At 46.4% G+C, this 25,085-nt stretch overlaps 1 protein-coding gene across 2 annotated transcripts in view; it reads right to left on the minus strand.

The window, feature by feature from the left end:
- The window catches only part of PRKCE (protein kinase C epsilon), a 510,142-nt gene that overhangs the window by 180,502 nt on the left and 304,555 nt on the right, over positions 1-25,085 (minus strand). For both annotated transcript variants that reach the window (XM_036872893.1, XM_036872894.1), the window contains 4 exons: positions 13,119-13,278; positions 11,009-11,043; positions 9,574-9,659; positions 6,458-6,587 (listed from right to left, as the gene is read on the minus strand). In XM_036872893.1, coding sequence (XP_036728788.1) covers positions 6,458-6,587; positions 9,574-9,659; positions 11,009-11,043; positions 13,119-13,278 — 411 coding nt within the window. The remainder of the gene's footprint in view (positions 1-6,457; positions 6,588-9,573; positions 9,660-11,008; positions 11,044-13,118; positions 13,279-25,085) is intronic.

Here is a 25,085-nt window from a genome sequence, read left to right on the forward strand (position 1 = left end):
AGAGAAACTCTGAGGTAATAAATATTGGTTGTTTTAAGCCACTAGGTTTTGGCATAATTTGTTATGCACCAATAGATGCCTATTACAGTGTATATAAGTATTCATGCAACAAATGCACACAGAAAGGCTTGAAAGGATCCATAGCAAATTGTTAGTAGCAGTTAAGGCTGGGGATGGACGTGGAAAAAGAACACAAAGGACTTTAATATTTTTTATACATATGCTTAAGACTTAAGTCTTGCTTGAATCTTTTCTAGTGAGAATTATTTATGTATTATTTGTGGCTTTGTTTGTTTGTTTGTCTTTTGGCCATGCTGTGCGGCATGAGGGATCTTAGTTCCCTGAGCAGGGATTGAATCCATGGCTCCTGCCATGGAAGCGTGGAGTCTTAACCACCAGACTGCCAGGGAAGTCCTTGTGTTTTTTTTTTAATTCTAAAAATACAAATAAAAGTTGAAGATATGACAAGGAACCTAGTTGTCAAAAAATAATAGTGAAGGGCTGATATTTTCAAAAATGATGAGAATAAAAATCCTTTCTCATGTCTCTAATGTTTTTAAAATATCCATAAAGGAAGGAAGGGAGGGAGGGAGAGAGAAGACCTTTCCTTCCTCCGATCTTTATGGCTCTTACAGCCACTCCATGAGGTATATACAGCTAAGATCACTCTGTTTTCATTATAATTCTCAGAAAGCAGGTGGGCAGTTGGGGTTAAAAGCAAGTCCAGGGTCACCTGGCCAGTGGGCCCTGCCTGCAATTGCCCAGCCAGGCAGTGACAGAACCGGGACAGACCAGTTCCCTGGACTCCTAATCTGGGATCTTCACTGGCCACAGCTCTCTGCCTAAGGGGTTTGCCCCAAACAAGATGGCCCGTTCTTCATTACCCGCGGGAAAGTGACACTCTGCCCCTTAGCCCACAAAAGCAGGCTCGGATCACAGCTGTTCCTAGGATAGGATCTGAGAGACAGTCAGGAAGCCAGGAAGGAGATTCTTCAGGAATTTCCAGGCCAGAACTTTTCCAGCTGCACCTATCCTCCACCTCGGTACAAAGCTGCAGTCAGAGGGAACTGGCAGGAGCAGGGAGCCCACCGCAGATGGGGACGGGAAAACCAGGGCTGCTGCTGCCCTGCAGGGCACACTGTGGATTGTGTGAAGAGGTCTGCCTTTCTGTTAAATTGCCCCTCGGTGCCTGATGACTTCAGGGCAGCTGTGCTGGAGACATGAGTGTGAGCTCATGGGCAGAAGAGAAGTGGGCGGTGACCCACAGGACAGGTGAGAACGCCACATCTTCTTTAGAGAAGGAAACAAAAATCCTAAGGTATTGGGAGTCTTTACCTCCACAGGGAAATAACTCCATGAGTCAATGGAAAAACAAAACACGGGTGCAAAAGGACCCTAGGGGGTTCACTGTGCAGGTGGTCAGGTTGGGGAAGCAGCACAGTTCAGATAAAGTGAAGAACAAAAAGGGTTCAAATGCCTCAGTGACGCTAATATTTGAACGTTTGAAGCTGATTTCTGGACTAATAGTGGCTGAGGGCTCAGACAGACCCTCAGCGAGCCTGGAGAGAGACACAGAGACTGTGCCAGCACTCAAATCATAAGACAAAAGACAGGAGGGAATTCCCGGGCAGTCCAGTAGTTAGGACTCCGTGCTTTCACTGCCGAGGGCGCAGGTTCAATCCCTGGTTGGGGAACTAAGATCCTGCAAGCCACGTGGCACAGCTAAAAACAAAAACAAAACAAACAAACAAACAAAAAAGGACAGGGATGAAATATTTTGCCTTATCACTTAGTGCTGGTGTTTTTCTGCCCTGATTAAGGACTCAGTTACCAAAAACAGCCCGTGAGCATCCTCCAAGCATCTGTCCCCTCTGGGCCGTGGGAGGGAGGTGGCAGCCCAGAGGACAGAGGTGTGTCCCACAGGCCCCTTGTTGTATCCCCTTGTGCACATTGTTCTCCATTCTCCACCGGTAAAACGGGGGTAATTATGTTCCCTCTCCCTGGCTGACAGAGGGACGATCCCTGAAAGAGTATATGCACCACACTTGAACCCATGTGGCTCAGGCAATTTTAGGCTGAAGGGAGAGTGACCAGGACAGTCTCATGAATCCTTCCCTATAGACCCAGGCTTGAGAGAAACTGGTTTCACTAAAAATACCTAAACCGATTATCGCCAGGAGCGGGACGGGCAACAAAGCTGAAGCCAAAGACCAGCAGGCCAAGTGGCTGGTGTCCCACCACGACCAGGGGATAGGGGCTCCAGCCCAGGAGGCCAAGCCAGCCTGATCCAGCAGAGGTGAGGATCTGACGGAGTCTCCCCGAGCCGGAGAGGGTGTGGAGCACGGGTCAGATCCAGGGCAGGAGCCCGCTGCCTGGGTTTAACTCCAGCTCCATGGAGACTTGCTCTGGGACCCTGGGCAGGTAACTAAGCCTTGATTTCCTTTTCTTAGTAATCATAGGAGCGGAACCAGGCTTAGACCCAGACACGAGGGGCCCCTGCCCTGGCCCTTCCTGGCCTCTTCTGGTCATCAACCTCTCCACAGGGTAAGGGGCCTGCAGGGGCAGAAAGACTTGAGGTTGAAAAAGGATCAAAAGCAAGAAGCACAGGGGATTGGGGGGGGGGGGGGGCGGGCAGTGAAGCCACTCTGTATGATATGTGTCATCATACATTTGTCAAAACCCATAGAGTATCCGACACCAAGAGTGAAATTAATGTAAATTATGGACATTGGGTGATTATGATGTGTCAATGTAAGTTCAGCGACTGTAAGAAATGTATCACTCTGGTGGAGATGTTGATGGTGGCGGAGGCTCAGTGTATGTGGGGTCAGGGGGTATATGGGAAATCTCTGTACCTTCAGTTCAGTTCTGCTGTGAATCCAAAACTACTCTAAAAATAATAAAGTCTATTAATTGAGAGAGAGAGAAAGGAACAGCTAGAGTAGGAAAGGAGCAAGGAGGAAGTGGCCAAGTCATGGTGGCAGAGGAAAAGGACAGGGAAGATCTGTGAACTTTTGCTGGGGGCCCTAAATTCTGAACAGCCTTTACCCTCTTGTCTCTGTGTGGCCTGACCCCCTCACGTTCCCCTGGGCTCCAGTGAATAGGAATCCTTGCTCTAGGCAGCCTCGTTCACCCCATCCTTTACTTGAGCAGGCTTGAGAGTGTTTCCTGCCAAAACAGAGCTGAATACACTGTCCCTGGGTGGGCCCTGCCTTCTCCCGGGGTCATCCAGGGACCCACAGCCCTAGTTGCTGCGTCTGGGCATCTGGGCTGCTTTCTTAAGATATCAATATTTATGATATGACGAATCTTCATTTAGATTCTCTAGATAGATTAATAATTAATAGATTTACTAAAAACCAGACATGGCTTCATCAGAGTCCCATCCAAAGCAGGCACTCTGCTTCCCAGCAACCCCACTCAACTTTCCAAAAATGCAGCACTCCTCTGAAAACATTTGAGATTCCTGCTGCATTTTTTTCTTTCTCTTCCTTTGTTTTAATGTCACGTAATGGCAAAAAGGATTTAGGGTAGGCCCTGTTTCTTTCAGGTCATGTGCTAGAATTCTAGAAAGGGAAATGTGAATGTCTGGGAAGCTCACACAGGACACGAGATGTGTCAGCAGCCAGCACTTCCTCCTGTCCTGGGGCAGGTCGTCCTCACTTCCCACGACAACTGTTTCCAACCCTGCTCACACCTTCTACACCACCCCCACTTCTCACCTCAACTTTGAACAGGATCTCCTGTTTCAGAAATAAGGGCACTTATTTTTATTTGCAATGCCCTCAAAAGATTCACAACTTAAATGATCACTCTGCCCAATCACCTCCTCCTGGACTCCCTTCTCCAACATAGGACACATATCTGTACCCTGGCCTGGCCTTGAGGCTTTCCCTCCACTGGGAGAAGGGGTATCCATCTCTCTGTCCCTGTTCTGTCAATGGTCCCCTGTCTCTCCTGGCTCACCATTTCCACTGTCTTTTTCCTGATTATATAAAATAACCTGAAAATACTTCACCCTCCATTCTCACTTCAGCCTCTGCACTTGGGCATCCATCCCCACTGCCCCACCAAGACAGCTCTTGCTGAGGGCACTAGTGACCTCCTTGTTGTTAAATCCAACCCCATGTTCGAATTTTTTTTTTTTAATTTTTATTGAAGCATAATTGACCTACAACACTATGCTAGTTCCAGTGAATATTGAATAGTGATTCAATATTTCTATACGTTACAAAATGAGCACCACAGTAAGTCTAGTTACCATCTGTCACCATACAAGGCTACTCCAGTATTACTGAGTCTATGCCCCATGCTGTACATTTCAGCCTTGTGACTGGCTCACTTATTTTGTGACTGGAAGTTTTTACCTCAATCTCCCTTACCTATTTCACTCATCCCCCCCTCCCCCGCCATCAACCACCTGTTTGTTCTCTGTATCTATGTTTCTGTTTTGTGTTTGTTCATTTGATGTTTTATAGATTCCACATATAAGTGAAATCATACAGTGCTTGTCTTTCTCTGACTCATCTAACTTAGCATAATACCCTCTAGGTCTATCCATGTTGTTGCAAATGGCAAGATTTAATTAATTTTTATGGCTGAGTACTATTCCATTGTGTGTGTGTGTGTGTGTGTGTGTGTGTGTGTGTGTGTATACACACCACCTCTTCTTTATCCATTCATCTATCAATGGACACTTAGGTTGCTTCCATATCTTGGCTATTGTAAATAATGCTGCAATGAACACAGGGGTGCATGTATCTTTTCAAATTAGTGTTTCTATTTTCTTCAGGAAAATACCCAGAAGTGGAATTGCTGGATCATATGGTAGTTCTATTTTCCCATGTTCTACTTCTTACTTTAAATAACTTCTTGGAACCATTTGGCACTATCCATCATTTCCTTCTTCAAATTTTTTAAAAAATACTCTCTACTTTCTTGGCTTCCATGAGGCCATTCCTTGCTACTTTTCCTCCTACCTCTGAGGTCTTTCCCTCCCAGTTCCTTTGTACGCTCATCCTAGGATGCTGGTGACCCACCGCACCCCCCAGATTCCCAAGTTGTTTTCTTCTTTCTTCACACTCAAGGTACTTATCCTGGGGATGACATCTACTTTATAGGTTTAACTACTACTTAGACATTGACAAATCCCAAATCTAAATGCTCAGTCTAGACTTCTCCTCTGAGTTTTGATGAGAATGTCCAACAGTCAGCTCCATGTAAACTTCCCACAGGCACCTCAAAGTTAACATGCCCCCAACTCAACTCCACCATCACTGCCTCCAGCCCTGCCCTCCCTCATGTGCTCCCTGTCTCAGCGAGTAGTGTCGCCATCCTCCCAGTTGGATCTCGTCACTACAGCCAATAAATCACTCCTCGATACCTCTTAAGTTCGTTTCCTTCTCTATTCCCACTACAGCCAGTACCTTATTTCCAGTCCTCATAATTTCTCATTGGGATCCCTTCAATGACCAATTGGTTCATGGCTTCAGCTTTCTTTCTTACACTGTACTTCTTTCTCCAATTTTTCCACAATAGGTATTTATCAATAATACATTCACTAATAATAAAATAGTGTTTTTATAACATAAAATAATTTCATAAAATTTAATATGTTTTTCATTTTTAAATTAACTTTAAAATTTAAAATAATAAAACACTGTTTTTAAATAATGTCCATGAGACATTCCTGCCCAATAGTTCATGGTAGTCCAACTCTGTGAGCAGGTTGGGACCAGCTTGTGAAACTGGACACTCCATCCAGGCCCCCAGGGTATGTCCCCACCTCCCCATATTACATGCCATTACCTGTGTCACTCAGCACACTCATTTGAGCAGAAATCAATTCACAGGCAGGACAGCAGGAAACAGAGGAAGAAACTCAAGACTCAGAAGTCAAGGTTCAAACCCTACTTCTGCTCACAAGCTACATGACATGATCAAATTACTTAGTCTCTGAGCCTGTTTCCTCAGGGGAGCCATGGGCATAATATAACATCTATCACAGGCCTATAAAGGATCAATAAGATGTGACAGTGCTTTAGCAGTGTTCCTTCCAAGAGTAAGCTCTGAACCACAGATGGTGACAGAAAAATCTCTATGACTTATTTCAGGGCCTAACTCTGAAAACTTTTCTTCCCTTCTACTCTAATGTATTTTTTCCTTAAATTTCTTCTGCACTTCCATAGACTCATCTTGTCTCCCCAGCTTGTTCACTATCTTAAAAGATGGAGCCGTGCCTTCCTTCTTCTGGTTCCCTCTACAGAGTCCCTTGAATGGCCTCTGCACAGAGACTGCTTAACAAATGCTCGGAGTTACTAATAAGGGCTTAGCGAGGGCTTGGGCTCAGTCCTCTGGCCAGGCCTGGAACGCACTCTCAAGGCTACGAAAAGATTCTTTAAGAGGAGGGACATCGGGGCGCAGGTGCGGGGGGAGGAGGCCAGGACCAGCGCCTTACCTTTGCACTGCAAACCCTGCCGCAAGAGGCCCCAGAGCAAGGAGCCGCAGTGGTCGCAGAAGGTGGGAACCTTGTAGTTGTGGATCCCGAACTTGTGGGGCATGTTGACACTGAACCGCTGGGAGCCCACCTGCAGGGATGGCAAAACACAGGGTCACCACTAAGCTCCTTGCTCTGAAAGCTGCCCTGGGAAGGAGGTGAAGAGAACCTCCCTGCTGGGACCCTTATCCCACTCTCTCTGCTGCTCTGCTGGACTCTGCTCCCCCATCAGTCCCCTCTGGGACTCCAGACCTCCAACTCCCATGGCACACAGCACTCAACCTGTACCTCACATTTTGACCTTAAAGAATTGTCATTATGTGCTTTTAATGCTGCTTGAGCACCAAAGCCTAGCTAGGCAGAGTCTTTCTGCAGCTTGATGGTGGATGTGGGATTCTGTGAACACCCAAGAACCCAGCACAGCCGTGGAAACTGTAGGTCATCAGTTAGGACAAACAACCATCACGATGGAGATGGCTAACACGGAGTGGTGACCACTAAGGGCGCTAAGGCATCGGTGCTGACCACGGGCCAGGCACCACCAGCTCAGTTAAACCTCACCAGCACCCTATGGGGTAGGCACGAGTTTACAAATGAGGAAATTAAGGAACAGGGAGATTAAGAGATGTGCCTGCAGGCGGCTGCGTGGCAGAGCCAGGATTTGAGGCTGTGGGTCTGAATTCAGGGCCCAGGCTTTTTAACCACTATGCTGCCACTTATTATTTAAAAGGAGTGAAGAGAAGGTGGCAAGACGGAAGGGCAGAGGATGGGGGAGAGGAGTCCAGGCATCTGATCTGCAGGCCTGGGTCTGCCACCAGCCCCCTGTGAGGTCTCAGGCAAGTTTCCTGACTTCTCGGGGCTGTGGATTCCTTATCTGGCAAATAAGGATGGCGCCCCCCAATCCACCTAATATGACAGGACTGTGGGGTCCATGAGACGCTGGGGGTGGAAGAGGTGGGAAACGTTAACTGAAGCAAGAGGTCAGCAGGGGTCTCCCTCTGCCCTCTAAGAGATGCTCTCCACCTACATCTCTGGTGGAGCAGCCACACGAACAAAATCTGCCCCTCTTAGGACAGCAGGGCACCATCCCCTGAGAGCCCCTGGGCTCGGGAGAGCATCACTCTTGCTACTCCAGGCGTTAGGGACAGCACACAGCAGAGGAGCTGTCCTTGGCTCACTGCTGCCCCGTGAGGGAAAAGCCCTCACGGCGGGGTGAGAGCTGGGCACGGACGTGAACGTGAACACAAACTCCGAGGTATGTGCACACACACCCTCAGGGTCACTCAGCTTCATAACAACCTCCTTATCACCCGGCAGCAAGGAGTGGCTCATCCTGCCGCTGCACCAGCATCTTACTGAGCCCTGCTTGAGGTGCATCGGCCGTCTACTGGGCACTTACCCCAGTACCAGCGTCCCAGATTTACTGAAAACAATCGTGCCCACCCCTCCGTAGATTTGTAGCATAGGTGTGCCTATTTGTGAATATAAATAAACCTGTAGAGGTTCGCACTTGATAAGATTTACGAGATTTTTTTTTTTTTAAACTTACTGAGACTTATGAGATCCTTGAAAGCAGGAATCATGTATTCCTCTTTATTTCACTGGGACATGGAACAATTATCTGGCATACAGGAAGTGCTCAATAAACGCTCAATAAAATGTCCATAAGAAGGAAGACAGACAGACAGCAAGCTAATCATCTTTTTCTTTCATTTACTTAAACTAATGAGGGTAACAACATACTTCGGGTTATGATCCTAGACCAGGAGCCAGGAGACCCGGGTGACCGTGACTTGCAATTTCTACCCTGTCAGTAGAACCTCTGTAAATAATTTCGGTGCTTTGTGCTGTCTGCCCTCCAGGGACATGGGACACTCAATCTAAGCCTCGTCCCTTCCTGATTTCCAGAGATGGTGTGAAATCAAAAGGAGATAAAAGATGGAAAATGCTTTGGATGTTGAGATGTCACTTGGTTGAATTATTTTTAAGAAGCAGGTAGAAGATCTCTATAAGCAACTCCTTTTAGAAGCCAAAGTATAAACCCATTTGATTATAAACCCAGTTGATTATAAATCCACCCAAGGCCTCTCTGACTGCCAAATCTAATGGCCTATGATTATACAGTATTTATTTATTTCACCGAGAACTAAAATCATGTCTTTGAAATCAATTGTCATGAACACAGATAACTTCTCTACTTAGATTTACACCTGTCATCTTCCCCAAAAGGTTTTTACATCTGTTAGTGGAACCACTCTTCTCCTAATCACTCAGTTAGGAGAAACCTGGCTTCAAGTCGAATTTTCTCTCTTCCTTACCCCTAACAACTTCTCTAACAGTCAATCTAACACTAGTTTCTAAGATTAAGAGAACATAGTGGTCAAGGGCTCAGACTCCGGAACTGACTAGCTGGATTTGAACGTGGCTTTTTCACATACTGGGCTGTGAGGTTTGGGGCAAGTTAATTTGACCTCTCTATGCTCCTATTCTCTCTGTTGGAAAGTGAAGGTAATAACAACACGGATCTCGTTAAGGTTGTTACAGCTTTAAATAATATACGATAAAGTGCTTAAATCAGGGCACGGCAAGTACCCAATGAATGTCAGCTATTATTGTTATTACTGTGGTTCTTTCAGGCTCCTAAGTGTTTCTTAGATTTGCTAATCCCACTCCATTCCCCCATCACCTCATAAAGATAAGGTTCCTGCTTGCGTGTTGTGTCTCTTACTATTTATGAACCGTGTGGATCCCTTGACATGTCACTGAGCCCCTTCACTGTTCCGATGAGATAATGACATAAAATAACTCACATTTTCCTTGTGGGCTTTCATTTGGGGATCACACAGCTCTTGGCATCCTATTCACACACCTAAACCCGACTCTGAGCCGCACTCATTCCGTAGGCTGTACCTCATATCGGAAGACTGTGGACAACTCCCTTCATTTTTGATCGACACAATAAAGACAGCAGCGGGACCTCAAAGAGATAAGGTTTCTCTTGGGGACCACAGAGGAGGCAGTGGAAGGTGGGGATGGCGGTGAAGAAAGCCCAGAATTTCAATGTTATAAATATTTACCTCGTCGGGAGTTTCCTGTTTCTTTAATCCAGCGCACTTCGTAATTATGAGCTCATGGCATCGCTTGTGGACCACGCAAGTGCAAACTGCAAAGAGCAAAACACGAGAGGGCTGAGCGACAAGTAGGGGAAGAAAGGTTCCAACCTGAGATTCGATTAGGTCTCTGCAGAGGAGCGAGGGGAGCCGCGCCCTTCTGTCTCTGTAGCCGAGTCTTAATGTGACGCCCTACCTGAAGCCCTTTATGCAGTCATTTCAAAGCACTCTGCCATCAGAGCCATTAGGGTTTCCTAAATGCTCTGGAGAAGAATGGACCATTTATATCCAAAGGACATCAGCAGTTTTCTCTAGTTCCAGGACTATCAATCAATTTTCTTGTTTCTCTATGCCAAGGTCAGGGAACAATGGCCCAGCCGTGAAGCACTGTCTACCCAGGGAACTGCTGCTCTGAATGTGCTCCATTCAGGGTCCCACCAGGGTTGGCTGGGGTGACAGGCAGGCCGGCCAGCCGGCAGCAGGCAAATGGATGTTTTGTGGCACAGAAGTGCTCAAGCTTCTTGATCTGGTTGTGCCCTTCTGTGCCAAAGAAAAAATTTCATTTAATGTAATACTTCCCCAAGAAGTGGCCTATAGCTCTGTCTTTAGTGTCATGGGCCAGTTTGGGCAGCAGATGGCTGTAAGTAACCTAAGAAGTGTCACGTGTGTAACTGCGTACATGCTACCCCCAAGACACAGCCATGTCCCACAGAAGCTACCCCAGTCCCCCAGGGGTGAGACCCAAGTCAACCAGTGGCTGGGCGAGGAGACGGGATGGTCTCCCAGCTCCAACCACAGAGAAACCTCAACATGACCTCATCACATACCCACCATCCAGTTCTGGACAACTTAACCTTACATCTGTAGTCAGTTAACTGGGGAAAAAACCAAACCCTCCCATACTTTCAAGTGACTGTTAAATGTTTAAGAGCTAATGACGGCACTGAAGAGACAAAAAAGAGAACCAGCAAGGACCATTAGTGATACTGAATAAAACAAGCAGGCGAGGGAGCTTCTTCAGGGAGTGGGAGAGTGAGGGAGCTGACAGAACACACAGAACCCGGCTCAGGACACAGGCAGCCTCTAATGGGCATCTTACTGAAGATTTACATTTCATGGGGAAAGAAGAAGGTGCACCAGAAAGGCTACAAAACAAGGCTGAGACTCCTGGGACACCTGCAGATGGTGGTCCCGCACATCTGCTCCCACACAGTTATGGGGGAGAGATGGCCAGGCAGGGACAAAGGAAAATCAGGGACTTGCTTTGTGGGGAGGGAGCGTAAGCATGCCCAGCGTACAGAGCTCTGGATGTCATCCAACCCAGCACCCGCCTCCCACGAGCAGTGGTGATCTGGATCGACCTGTGGGCCCCAAGGATTTACTTCATACAATACCCTCTTACCTTGACATTGGTATCCCTGCTTTCCTATGACACCCCTGAAAAGAAGAATACGGCCCTTTAAGAAAATGAATTTCAGCAGGTCAAAAGCCACACAAAGCCACCCCATTCCCATCATTCTAGTCGCTGCCCGCAGTACCTCAGGCACACTGGAGTCCACCCAGCAGTGGGGTAGTGATCTCACTCCCAGTTGCAGGGTGCCTTAAAATGACTCTCTCTGAAGGCCACTGAGGGCAGCCCTAGCTCTTGGCATGGGTGCAAGGTTTGGTCAGTGTCAGGGCTCAGTTTCCTGTACAAACAACCATTCCAGGGGCCCAGCTGTGCTCTGGAAAGCCACGAAGACTCTGCTTGCTTTCCACAGGCCTCGAGTCGTCGAGTGTGTCCTTCTTCATGGATAATCGTGGAGGAGGGCTGTCGCTGGCAGGCATAGTCCCTGAGCATTCCAGAAGCAGCCAAGGGTTATGGGGCAGTCTGTGGCCAGGACTGGGAGCTCGATCTACCATGTGAAGGTCAACATCAGAGAGTCCTTCCATGGCCAGAGTAGGGTACCCTAGGGCAGGTATAGGGTCAGCCTGGACACAGAACAATCCAACCTGCCTGGCCTGAGCCCTGTCCTCAGGGCACCACCACCAAGTGGTCAGCTCTCTGCAGTGCCCAGCCCAGTGAAAGGAGCCAGAAGTCACTAGGGCTGCAGCTAAGGAAACCTAGAGTTCAGTGGTGCTGGCCACGGGTTAGAGAAGACCTGAGTCTCTAAGACTAAGCTTTCAGAACCTGTTCCCCCTATTCTTAACCAAAATACAGAGGTGGAGGTCAGATGGTTGTCAGCCCCAGGAATGAGACATGTCTGCGGGTGGAGTGGGGCATTATTTCTGCTTCAGTCAGGTTGACTTTGCTCTAAGCTGTGTCACCTCAGATGTCCACGCCAACCTCTATGATTAGTTCTAGAACACCATGAGGATGAGATGAGGCTTTCCTGGATACCACGGGAATCCAGGGGGTCCTCAGTGCAATTCGAATGTCCCCCTTCTGGGTTCATGTTGCAGTGTGGCCTTGTTCACTCTCCCCTGCAGGATCCCAGTGTGTTGGCAAACTCCACATCAGTTTCAGAGAGGTTGCCAGGAAGACTGAGCGTGAGCTATTAGTTGTGCTCACCAGGGGTGGAATCAGGCCTCTGACACTTCCTAGCTGGAGGGCCGTAGAGTGGTCTCGTTTCTGAGCCTCAGTACTGTTGTTAGTGGAATGGGGTTCATAATACATAGCTCATAGGATGCTGGGAAGAGTTAATTAGAGATTTCCAGAGCCAAAGAGAGACCCTGGCACACGGTAGGTATTCATCAAAAGTTCCCCGCTTATCCCCAAGGCCAGTGTTCCTTATGTTTCTCCACCTCCCCAAAAGGCCTACTACTTACCTATCTCTGCCTATCAAAATCCTAGTCATCATGAAAGGAGAAATGCCACCTCCTCCAGGAAGCCTTCCCTGAGCACTCCAGCCAACGCTCCTCTCTCCCTCCTCTGAAATCTTAGCATCCTATCAGCACCAGCGTTATGACAGTTACTAAGAACTGCTTTGTGTTATAAATATTGGCAATCAAATATTTTAAGCTTATTATGGAAAAATTCAAATGTATATTAAAATAGAGAGATGAATATAGTGGACCCTCATGTACCCATCACCCAGCTCCAACAACGATCAATACATGGCCAGCCTTGTTTCATCTCTACCCCTGGCCCCTCGCCTCTCCTTCCAGCTTATTTTTTTCCTAAACAAATCTGAGACATCCTATCATTTCATTTGTAAATAATTCAGCTTGTCTAAAAGATAAGGATTTTAAAAAAAACAAACCACAATACCATTATTGGTTATAAAATCTTAACTCCTTAAATATGATGTATGATATGATCCTAAGTATAGAGGCACCAGGAACCATAGTTTCTTCTTTCCATCTATCCCCCCAAGCACCACTCAGCCTTCCAGAAAAGTCTTCTGTAGTCAGAAAAAGAAATAAAGCACATCAGCATTTTTTACATAAAGTTTCTAATCTCCTGACCCATTCCCCCCACCTCTCATTGCCAAGAAAGCATAACTAGAGGTTTCCAGGAAAGAGGGCCTTACCAGATAAAATCCCTGCAGTGGGAACAGTAGGTGGGCTGCCGAAGGTAGGTAGCCATGAACTTGTGGCCGTTGACCTGGTGGACCCTGCGCCTGACAGCCCCCTGCCGCTTCCTGGGCCGCATGCGCTCCCGGAACACGCGTTCTTCATTGTCTTTGGGGGCTGGGGAAGGATAAGACACAGACCTATTAGAGAATGGACTTGAGGATATGGGGAGGGGGTGGGGTGAGATGGGACAGGGTAAGAGAGTGTCATGGACATATATACACTACCAATTGTAAAATAGATAGCTAGTGGGAAGCAGCCGCATAGCACAGGGAGATCAGCTCGGTGCTTTGTGACCACCTAGAGGGGTGGGATGGGGAGGGTGGGAGGGAGGGAGATGCAAGAGGGAAGAGAAATGGGAACCTATTGTATATGTATAACTGATTCACTTTGTTATAAAGCAGAAGCTAACACACTATTGTAAGGCAATTATACTTCAATAAAGATGTCTAAAGAAAAAAAAAAAAAAAAGAGCACAGGAGAAAACACAGTCTGGATTAGCGTCCCTTGAAATAACCTCCTGCAGGAGAGCTACTGCAGCCTCGGGGATATGGAGGTAGAAGGGGGCGTGGGGGCAGCCTCCACTGGTAGAGGGACTCAGGGGCCTGAGGTACTTCACTGCTCAGCTCCAGCGAGCAAGCACCACGTGACGGGAAGGCCCAGACTGTGCACTTTGCCATGACAGCTGCACTCAGCATCCATCCCAACCCCGATCCTGCTCCAGGTGTGGCCGCTCCACTCCTCCCCACACCAGCTACATCTTGCCAGGGTGCAGGGTCAGAAGGCTCAGGGTTCAAATCTCACTGAAACTTCTGAGCAGCGTGACCTTGGACTGCTGGTGTTCCTGGCCCAGAGCCTCTGCGGGCACTGTCCTTTGTCAGTGGGGATAACACCAACGGGCGTGGCCTGGAGTCAGTGGTGTGACTTCCCTCCACGCCCAGCTGCCTAATAAACCTGACTTTTCTTCCTTCTCCCTCTTACCTAGACTAGGACAATAAAGAGCCTTTCCCCAAAGGTTAAAAGGAGAGGGAAATAAAACACTGTGAAAGCACAGTTTCCAGAAGGCTCAAGAACCACCACCATGGGCTTGAAGACCCTACTGGAGACAAAAAGAGCTTCCTCATTTCTTCCTTCCCTCCCCTTGGAAGACTGTCCCAAACCTAAGAACACCCTGCAAAGGGACAACAAAAATAATCATATTGTTATGGACTGAATGTTTGTGCCACCCCTGCCCTCCCCTCCCCATTCATATGTTAAAGCCCTGAACCCCAATGCGATAGCATTTGGAGGGGGTGCCTTTGGGGGGTAATTAGGTTTAGATGCAGGCATGAGGGTGGGGCCCCCATGATGGGATTAATACCATTATAAGAAAAGGAAAAGTGGGACTTCCCTGGTGGTCCAGTGGGTAATACTCCGCGCTCCCAATGCAGGGGTCCCAGTTCGATCCCTGGTCAGGGAACTAGATCCTGCATGTATGCCACAACTAAGAGTCCGCATGCCGCAACTAAGAGTCCACATGCCGCAACTAAGACCCGGCGCAGCCAAAATAAATAAATAATAAATAAATAAATATTTAAAAAGGAAAAGACCTGAGCTGGCTCACTCTCTGCCATGTGAGGACACAGTGAGAAGGTGGCCGTCAACCAGCCAGGAAGAGAGTCCTCACCAGAACCCAACCATGCTGGCATCTTGATCTCGGACTTCCAGCCTCCAGAACTGTGAGAAATAAATATCTGCTATCTAAGCCTCCCAGTCTATGGTATTTTGTTACGGCAGCCTGAGGAGACTAAGACAGTGATGATAACGGCTAATGTTTGTCGAGGGCTTACACTCCGGCAGGTGCTATGCTAAATGCATGACACGTGTCATCACAACAACCCCACCTGAGGGGTACTGCTATTACCCCCCTTTTGCAGGTGTGCAAGCTGAGGAATGAAGAGTTCAAGTAACCTGTTTCTGTTAATACAGCTGTCTAGTGTTGAAGCCCAGATTCTAACCCAGAGAGGGAGACGTCAAGGTCCCACCGGCCACATGCTGCTCTGAGGGACAGCCCACTCTCCCTACAGTAAGTCCCCAGAGCTCTCACGGGGTGGCTCTCGTTAAGGAACAGCTGAGCTGCCTGTGGCTTTCCCGAGGGCAGAGGATGCAGGCTGTGGGTCTCCTACCAAGCTCCTGTCACTCTCAAGTATGCCCTGGAAGGTCACCTGCATGGCACAACTGAAAATGCACTGGGAAGGCTCCGTGCCCCCCAAATCCCCCCTGCACCAGCCAGTGCCCAACACTCCGGCGTAACAGCGTCAGTCCTCAGGGGAACAAGCTTTGCTCCTCCTGGACCTCTTTGACAATAAGGTTCCCTGCAGCGGAGGTCATGTGTGTGAGCCAAACATCTGTTTAATCCAAGGGCATCCTGTCAATCCAGAGAGGGTAGGGGTGGAGAGAAAATCAAACTGAAGGAGGAAAAAGGCAAGAACAACGGGGAACAAATGCCTAGCGAGTGCTTTTAGAGGGACGCAGCCTGCAAGCAAACAGGCAGGGCCGTCGACTGGAGGCTGCCCTCTGTGCTCCCAGGCTGCATCCTCAGCACTGACCCCGATGACCCAGATGGGGGTCTGCCTGTGGACCTCCTGCTTCACAGCCCCCACCCTGCCTGGGTTTCCTTTTTAACCGGTGCTTATTGTTTCAAAAAGTCTCTGACACCGACTACCTCTGGGTATAGAAAGCCCACCACCTCCTACTTGGCCACAACCTAGGGGGTGAGACCCAGCTGAGCAAATTCTCACAGGAAGATCCCAGTTCTAACTAGAGACATCTACACACACACACACACACACACACACACACACACACACGCATGCAAAAATATGACAATCATCACTCAACTGTACAATTAGAGGTGACTTTCTCCTTCATACTTTTCAGTATATTTAGACTATTCTATTTTTTTTAAGCTGGAAAAAATGTGGTATTTTAAAAAAACAAATCTTTTCAATAGCCCTTACTTGCTACAAACCTGATCTACAAAAATCCAAACCCCAAAACTCAGCCCTGGGCAGCTCAGGCCAGGGGATGGGGATTCTCTTTGTACAAGGCACCCTTCAAATTCTTTCAAAGAAGGATTCACCACGGAATATATGCCAACAGTAAGCCCTAATGTGTTTAAGATGCAATTTGATTTACGAATCTCTCAGATTTGTGAGTCATTTTGATCCTGGAAATTGTGTTTTCAGTTAAAATGGTGATGAGTTCAATCTAGTCTTCTCAAGGGAGCGCTGCTATAACGGGGGTTATAGGGCTCCCTGAGGACCTTATTTCTCAACCTTTTAGAGAAATGACCACAGCAACCAAACTGAACATTCTAAACTGTGTTTACACTGATTTAATAGATAAATGCAGCAACCAATTAATTTAATTCCATTTACTTTTGAAGACCTCTTGGTGGGGTGCATGGACACCGGGGGAGAAGCTGCTTCAAGCCTGCAGAGGGTGGGGGCTGGGGGAGTCTTGGGCGCAGGGTAGATAGAGAGCCAAGGACAGCTCCTGCTAAGGTGGGGTCTCTCTGATCTAACTTTCCCAAAGGGTTCCGTTACCCTGCCCCAAAGCATATGCGCACTGCCTTTTAAAAGTCAGATTCTGCGTCCAAGATGTGGGGAGACAAAAGCCTACAGGAGAGGAAGAACACAGGTAAACTTCATGCTCCAGGGAGGCCTGCACACAAAGCTGCAGGAGAAAGGGGGGTGGGGCCCCTGGCTGATGAAAACACCCCCATTCCACACACCTCTGCACAGGGGGGCCATGAGGTTCCGCAGCCCCAGAGAACCTCCCTGCTGGGCCTGGAGTCACTGCTAGCAATGGCTCCCTTCAGCATTTCCCACTGATGTGAAGGGTCTCTATTAAAATGCAGCTTCCACAGGGAAGGGAGTAATGCACTGTGCGTGTGTGCAGGCACACTCACACGTGGGTAAGAGAGTGCATGGTGTGGGGGTAAAAGATTTATAAATACATATATATATTTGTGTGTATAATATCAATTAACATATATATCAAATACATCATGCATAATTTATATACTATATACTTACATATAATATAGCATAATATATTAATATATGTACGCCATTAACATAATATCATTATGATATATTATATTATGACATGATTATAATTATATTAATTACAATGTATTATTGCATAATATGAAATATATGATAGACAGATGCATAGTTTTGCCGAACCATTTGAAGCAACACTTCACCCCTAAATACATCAGCCTTTATCTCCTAAGAACAAAGACATTCTCCTACATAATCACAGTATCAAAGTCAAGAAATTTAACATTGACATAACTATCCAATATACAGTTCATATTCAAATCTCCCTGATTGTCCCCAAAATGTCCTTTATGGTTGCTGTTGTTTTTAAAAGTTTAATCCAGGAGCTAATAGAGTTCATGCATGGCATTTGTTGCCATGTCTCTTTAATCTCCTAATCTAGAACAATTTTCTTGACATTTTTCCTTTTTATGATACATTTATGAAAAATATAGGATATTGTCTTATGGAACATTCTACAACTTGGATCTGTTTGTTCCGTTTTGATTAGTTTCCAATTCAATGGCAAGCATACCATAGAGATCTACGTATCAACAAATCCAAATATATTCATCAAGGGACTTCCCTGGTGGCACAGTGATGAAGAATCCGCCTGCCAACGTGGGGGACACGGGTTTGATTCCTGGTCCGGGAAGGTCCCACATGCCGCGGAGCAACTAAGCCCATGCGCCACAACTACTGAGCCTGCACTTGAGAGCCTGCGAGCCACAACTACTGAAAGCCCACGTGCCTAGAGCCCATGCTCCACAATAAGAGAAGCCACCACAATGAGAAGCCTGCGCACCGCAATGAAGAGTAGCCCCCGCTCACCGTAACTAGAGAAAGCCTGCGCGCAGCAACGAAGACCCAACGCAGCCAAAAATAAATAAATAAAATGAAAAAAATGTATTAAAAAACACAAAAAAACAAATATATTCATCAAGATCTTTATCTATAGATAAATGTGTAAATGACATGAACATAAAATTTATAGGAGGAGAAATATAAAATATTCACTCTTACTGGGAATTCTTAAAATGCAAAGCAGAGCAGTCTAGACATACCACTGACATACCGTTTAATGCCTAATAAAGAAACAAATTTGTTTTAAAATGGTATTATCAGCTATTTGGAAGGCTGCTGTGAAACTGATTTATTCATTCACTGCTAGAGGCAATGTCACATAATATTTTCAGAAGCAATATTACAGTACATAGCAAACATCACAAACAGATTCATAACCTCTGATTAAGCTTTAATTCCTAAGGAATTGCCAAGTCAATAATTAAACAGAAACTAAAAGCTATACACTTATAACTTATAGATGTTCCCCATGGCATGTCTAATCGGCCATCAAATAGAAATAACTTGATTGTCTCACATTAGGAGAATGGTCTAATGAATTATATTACATCTATAGCAATTTAAAAATGGTAGGGAAAGACTACGTAGGAACATAGGGAAACAGAAGGCACAGAAACACAACCCTACGTAAAACACATTTGCAGGTTGAAGGTAACGTGAAAGTAAGAATTATGTTACACGAGGATGATGGGATTATGTATTTGTATATTTGAAAAAATGTTCTCTAATGCTCTTTAATGACTTTTAAAAGCAGTTCTTTCTGCCTAAAGCATTAGGTAATGGAAGGGTCCCTCGTCTTGCAGGAGTGGGGGGCTGCATGGCATGAATGAGGAGGAAAGGGCACCAGATGTTGGCATGGACATCAGGAGAGACAATATACATTTTATCGGCTTCCCCAATTACCTGTGGTTCTGAACTGAGTGAAGAGTCACCCCAACTGCCCCCACATCTGTGACTTGCTCTGAAGGATGCTCTTTGCCGTCACTGGATGCACTCATTCACACCCACCTGGGGCAACGTTTCATTTGCCACAGCCCACGAGGCAAAACCAATGCTGGCTTTCCTCCCAGATGGCCCTTCCTGCCCTACACAGACCCTTTGTTTTATGGCTGCATCTACCACACAGTAGAAGGGGTGACTCAAGGCAGGGAGAGGCCAACGCAAAGTTGGATAACTCTTGTGAAACTTTCTGTGGAAATGAAGATCTTGGCCGGTCAGATACAATGACAAGAATTCACAAAGGCATAAAGCTAAGCAGACACCCTATGAAGCAGCTGTGAGATCCTCAGCAATTCCAATCTCTAACAACATTCCAGGAATGTTTTCTGCTTGGTTTGATTTGCCTATAAGCTCAAACTCCTAGGGGCTTCTACACCAATAGTTATCTTACAGCCCCAGTGCTCAAAAGAATCTATGACAGGTTGCAGGCAAGTGGCAGGAGAAGCACAAAGAACCCACACCTCGCAGTTATTGTTCTGTTGATCAATCTCAGCCGGCCTCTTTTCCTTTGGCTGAGACTTCTCAGTCTAGACCAGAGGGACACTCACAGACACAGGGAGAGGCAGCCCCTGGCACCAAACCCTATGCCACCTCTTCTGGCCAGTCTGATTACTGAAGGTCTCACTGCTTCATCATCACCTCCCTCACCTCATCTCATGTCCTCCTGCACAAAAAGAGGGCTGAGCTGACAGGAATGAACACAATCCCCCACACAAGGTCATGGGCACCCTTAACCTCAGTGCTCTTGGAATGCCTTACAGTTAAAGAATATCCAGCAGGGAATTTCTAATAGGCTAATGCTGACGAACTCCCAGATGCCAGAACTTCCTCCCCGGGTATGTGTAACAAGGACTGCCAAACCCAAGGATCAAGCTTGCCCAAGACCCTTGACCTGGGAGCCTGGACCAGTCAGAAGGACCAATATGCATGACCGGCCACCTCTGGGCACCAGTGTCATTCCTCACTGCAGGAAGGTCACCTACTCTTGATGTTCAGGGCACACAGGGGTCTTTTCCACAAGCAAGTATGTCATGGGTGGTCTTCTTTATTTTTTCTGACCTCCCTCTTTTGACCTTCTCTTTCTACCAGTATGGTTATAATAGGTGCTGGGAGACTGGACAAATTTTGCCTTTGCCCCAAACTTGCTTTATATCCTAGAACAAGTCATTTAACCTCTTTGGGCTTCTGTTTTCTTATCCATCAAGAAGAGCTAGTGCAATGGCTCTGCCTAAACACCAAGCTGGCACATTCTCTCCCCCAGGTGTCAACACAGCACCTTCTTACTGAAAGGGAGTGAAACTGCCTCATCCCCTGCCCAGCAAAACCTACCCCTACTGGGGTCCGGCTGCCTCCAGATGGTCCACCCCTGCCGATGTGAATAACAGAGAGAGTCGTCATGGCCTTCCCCAACCCCATCCATCAGAGGCTCTGGAGAAGCAGACTCCATCTTCAGACTTGGAGAACTCTCGGGAAGACTGGGCTGGGCAAGGAGCACTGACTCAGCTCCAGGACAAAAGCAGTAAGAAATGTGACTAGTTAGAGAAAAGGCTGGGAACGTCCTCGGACGGCTCATCTTGGAACCCAAGCAAAGAGTGAATACAGTCTTCAAGGCAGGTTGTTTCACAACACAAAGAAAACAACTCAACCATCCCGGTATTTTTGTCTAAATAACTGTCAAATCTTGGATAATTCTGAAGCTGAAAAATAACAGCTAGCATGTATGGGCATGTGCTAAGCACCATTCTAAGTTTCTTACATCTATGAGGTATTATTCTATATACGAGGTACTGTTCCACATCTATGAGGTACTATTACAGATACATGAGATATTATTACATATACATGAGGTATTATTACATATACACGAGGTATGAAAGCAACTTACACACACCCTCCAATATCATGAGGTGGTATTCTTCTTACAAATGAAGAAACCAAGGCCCCAAGACGTTAATAACTGATTTGTTCAAGGTCACACAGCTAACAGTGAATGTCAGTTCAGGAATTCTCACCCTGGCCCGTCCATCCACACCTCCCAAGGATGGCGGAATAGCCTAGATCCCTGGTACCCAACTGTGTGTATGGAAGTCTCTTCCCGGCTGCTGCCCACCCACCTCTCCACACATTCATCCTGCTCTCGTCTAGAGACTTAGAAAAGAAAGCTAAAGGGGACTGATTAATTCATAACACACCCACATAGTAAAATTTAATGCAGTGGATTCAAAAAGCAGATATGCTAAGTCCACCTAGAAACAATAAGTAGAAAAAGAAAACCAGGAAACATGTGTATAGTGTATATTTGAATAAAATAAGAAAGAGAAAAGGATAAATACCCTCGAAGAGCATAAGGAGAAATACACATTGAGGCTTTCTGAAGGGTAAAAAACTGTACATCCTAAAACATGTTTATTATGTGGATACTGGCTGGAAGGCAGGGCTCTGAGCACAGACTCTTGGCCACAATGGAAGGGCCATAGCCATTCTCTAAATTATTCTTCTCAAATACTTCGGATTCGGTCCTTAATAGATAAGTCTCCACTAACAAAGCAAGGAATTACCATCAAAGTCCAGACAACAGTGATTATGACTGGGGTGTGGGGAGGAGCTCCTGACAGAGACTAAATGGAATTTTTCCCACTCAGTCTCTGAGGAGTTTACTTAATTTTCCCTCTCAGTAAATCTCTGGCTTAACTTTATGGACTTACTGTTAAAAATGCAAGATCACGGAAACAAAACAAAACAAAACTAGGTACTGAAAATCAAAGGAGCAGTGCCTTTTCATTTTATTTTCCATGAGGAAGATGGATTATAATATTTTCAAGTTGAAATCAATGTTACATGACAGTGAGTTTTAATGATTAAGTAAATATTTATGTGGTGCCGAAGACTATGTTCTACATGTTGTACTCACACAATAAAGAAAATTTCTGTTCAAAACAGGAAAGAGGAAACAGCAATTAATTCCACGAGAGAGATTAGTCTGTGCTATCTATGTCTTCCCAAAGAGCCACACAATGTGAAGCAGAAATGTCTAGGAGGAGAGGTTTGGAATTGTCTGCATGTGTTATTCTGTGTGTAATCTAATCAGAAGAGCACTGGTGGCATTTCAAGATTAGCATCTCAAATTTAATGTAAACCATTTTCTTCTTTCTCATCTTTACTTTCTGAATGACCTGTTTTGTGTTCATGGCAGGGCGTATGCTCTGTCCACTTATTTAAAATAAAGCTTAAGCTAGTTTGTGCTTTGTTGAGGGAAAAAAAAAAACGTGAAAAATCTGGACACTTGACAGGGTAGGGAGAGTAGCGCTAGGGTAAACTAAGGTCAAACCCAGTGGTGGCAGGACAGTGGGATGGTCACTGAGGGAGAGCACCCCAGGGAGAAAGGGGGCGGGCAGCCCCCCAATCCCACCACCCAGGCTCTGATGCAAAGCACATGGGGACATGGAGAACCACTGGAGAACAGTGATCATACTTAAGCGGGAAGTTTCCTTGCCTCCTGCCTGTCCGCATTTATTCATTCCCTCACTTCCTCCCTCCTCCATCCATTCAAAATTACACACTGCAGTCACATTGGAACTACTACATGCTTCTGGTACCCAGGAAAAGTCACTACTTGCCAGGAGAAAAACCGCAGAGCAAAACCCCTCCAGGCAGACCTGCTAAATGCTCAAAGAGCCTTCTCATCCAGGGAAATCAGCCAAGTGCAGCACCAGCCAAGGGCGGGGCCAGAGACCTCACTGGTGCCAGCGATGGTCCTATGATTCATATCACAGGAAACTTAGCTGCTGCTGAATTCCTGGGCACCTGAGCCCTGTGGAGCTCATGTCCATGAGGTCATGTCTGTGGTTCATGTTTCTAAAATGCTCTATTAAAAAATGCCTGTGGGAAAGCAGTGGCAGAAGTCTCAGCAGAGCATCTGTCCATTCCCAGGTGCTAGCTGGTGGTCATGGGCGGAGGGGCGGGGGGGGGGGGCGTCAATGCCAAGTGAAGGTTGACACCCCCCTTTTCAAATATATCATAAGCCTTTTAATGACAAGGTAGCCCAGCCAAAAAAGGTTATGGGATTATTTACTGAAAAACCCACACCCATCAGTGTTGTTGCTATCAGCCGTTCGACATCATCCAGTCAGCGGCAGGCAGGATTCGGAAAGGTTCAAGTACAGTGACCTAAAAATCACACCCTCTAATGCCCAAGTGGTCCCCTTACCTCGTCATACCAGGCTCCAGAGACCTTCTCAAAATTAACTGCCTGCACAATTTCCCAAAATACCACAATGAACTCACTCTTTATTTTCCCCAAACTCCTCTGTTTGCTAAGGCAGTTTTGTACTGTCACTAATATTTTAAAGTTAAAATTAAAAAGAAAAACCATAGGGCTTCCCTGGTGGTGCAGTGGTTGAGAATCTGCCTGCCAATGCAGGGGACACGGGTTCGAGCCCTGGTCTGGGAAGATCCCACATGCCGCGGAGAAACTAGGCCCGTGAGCCACAACTACTGAGCCTGCGCGTCTGGAGCCTGTGCTCCACAACAGGAGAGGCCGCGATAGTGAGAGGTCTGCGCACCGCGATGAAGAGTGGCCCCCGCTTGCCACAACTAGAGAAAGCCCTCGCACAGAAACGAAGACCCAACACAGCCAAAAATAAATAATAAATAAATAATAAATAAATTTAAAAAAAAAAAAAAAAAGAAAAGAAAAACCATAGCCTTTCCCAGAGAGACCTGAAGTCCTGAGCAGGGTTCCCAGGAAGTTGGCCAGATGGGTATTTACCAGGCTAACTAGGAATAGAAGAATAGTTTCAGGGAATCAGAAGATAAAAACAAAACAACAACAAAAAAATAGGCAATGAAAGACTCGTAAGACAAATGAGATGGAGAAAGAAGATTAAAAGAAGTAAAGATGATTACTAAGTCACAAAGTCCAGGCTGGTAATTGGCCAAGTGAACCCCACACCTTTCCAGAAAGCAGATGGATTTGTCTTAAGTCACACAATCTATTCTCCCCATCCCTTGGACCACGAAGTGAGCTCACCTTCCTTCCATTGTCCCTCCAAGTAACCCAGGTCTAGCCAGTTTCTAGGGCAGGGTGTTGGGAGGATGGACTTTCCTTGGGAAGCTTAACATAGGTGAATAAGCCCCAGGTCCTTCTACACATACAGCCATCATGGCCATAGTGCCCATGGAACTTATATCTTTTCCCTTGGCTTCAAAAACCTGCTTAAATTAAACTTTTCCTGAAAAGTTTTATGTTCCATGGAGACTATGACCAGAATTCTGCATGTAGAGAGAGGGATAAGGAGGTCAAAAACAATAATGCTTTCAATAACTGAAAGCAAAGCAATCCAGAATCCAACCCTGTGCTCCTTCAAGGCACACAGACTCTAACTACACACACACACACACACACACACACACACACACACACACACACACACACACGCAATGTGTCCCACCCACTCGATGCTGACACCTCTTTCCAGGGAACACTGCAGTCTGGAAAAACTAATGAATTTCCAGGATTGCTTCTTAGGGCCTCAGAAACTCCTATCTCTCCATGAGATGTCTTCCAGAGAGACAGGAGAATGTTGGGGAAAGAACAGTCACTATGTGAGGAGAAAAATGTATTTCTAATAGCTCTACAAAACAACAGAGACATCTGCTAAATTTGGGGTCTCATATCTATAAACTCCCATACACAGAAAATGAAAAACATCAAGAACAAAAGATGGGGGTGGGGGAGGGGAAAACCTTTTTTTCTTTCCACTTTAATGAACCTAAGAAAATATTCTGAAGCCATAGATGCTTAAGGGAGATCCAGTTAGCTTAGGTCTTAGTGCTAATGAAGTGCAAATGGAGATCAATTCCCCAAATGAGTAAGTTATCTCTGTCCAGAGGGAAAATACTACCGGCCACAGGCCCTGCCTTGAATCTCAGCAAACTTCTTGCACATATCCATTCTTGGTCACCAGGGCTCTG

The sequence above is a fragment of the Balaenoptera musculus genome, chromosome 13, assembly GCF_009873245.2.
Source record: "Balaenoptera musculus isolate JJ_BM4_2016_0621 chromosome 13, mBalMus1.pri.v3, whole genome shotgun sequence".
NCBI lineage: Eukaryota > Metazoa > Chordata > Mammalia > Artiodactyla > Balaenopteridae > Balaenoptera > Balaenoptera musculus.